Here is a 527-nt window from a genome sequence, read left to right on the forward strand (position 1 = left end):
TCATATTCAGTGCAGCAGCAGATCATTGGTTGCAGCGTTTTACAAATCAGAACATCAATGTGATTGACAGTGTTAAAAAAGGGTGTTCCAAGAGAGTGGAGCATATGTACAAACATCGCGCAGTACACAGAATCTGCCATGCTAAATGTGCACCGAGGGAAAATACAACGTTGCAGGAACTCCATATTGATCTTCAAAGTATCAGGACAGGAACTCAACCATGTATCCTTTTCACGTGAAAGCCTTCTACGGACAGAAGCAACATGTTCTTCATGCTTTTTCAGTTCACCGGTTAGACGATCAAGAGACTCTTGAATCCTTTCCTTCTCTTTTTTTCTCTTCGTAATTGCTGAGCTAGAATTATCAGCAACCTCTTCAAGTGTCTTAAGGGCAGCATGCTGTTTAGATATCTCAGACTCATAACGATTTCTGGGAACATGGAGATCATAAAGCGTAAGCCCCCAAAAAGTAGCGTAGAGGTCTGGCGATAGACTATTCCAAGCTTTTGACGGCAGCATTGTTCTTAC

The 527-nt window shown here is 42.1% G+C and overlaps 1 protein-coding gene across 1 annotated transcript; it reads right to left on the bottom strand.

The window, feature by feature from the left end:
- Positions 1-4: 4 nt before the first annotated feature.
- On the bottom strand, positions 5-521 carry LOC109131831 (THO complex subunit 2-like; the record flags this gene model as incomplete). Its single annotated transcript, XM_019243012.1, has 1 exon — positions 5-521. A coding segment is annotated over one exon (517 nt), but the record flags the coding sequence as incomplete, so codon positions are not given.
- Between the last annotated feature and the right edge of the window lie 6 nt (positions 522-527).

The sequence above is a fragment of the Camelina sativa genome, unplaced genomic scaffold (assembly GCF_000633955.1).
Source record: "Camelina sativa cultivar DH55 unplaced genomic scaffold, Cs unpScaffold06017, whole genome shotgun sequence".
In the NCBI taxonomy this organism is placed as follows: domain Eukaryota; kingdom Viridiplantae; phylum Streptophyta; class Magnoliopsida; order Brassicales; family Brassicaceae; genus Camelina; species Camelina sativa.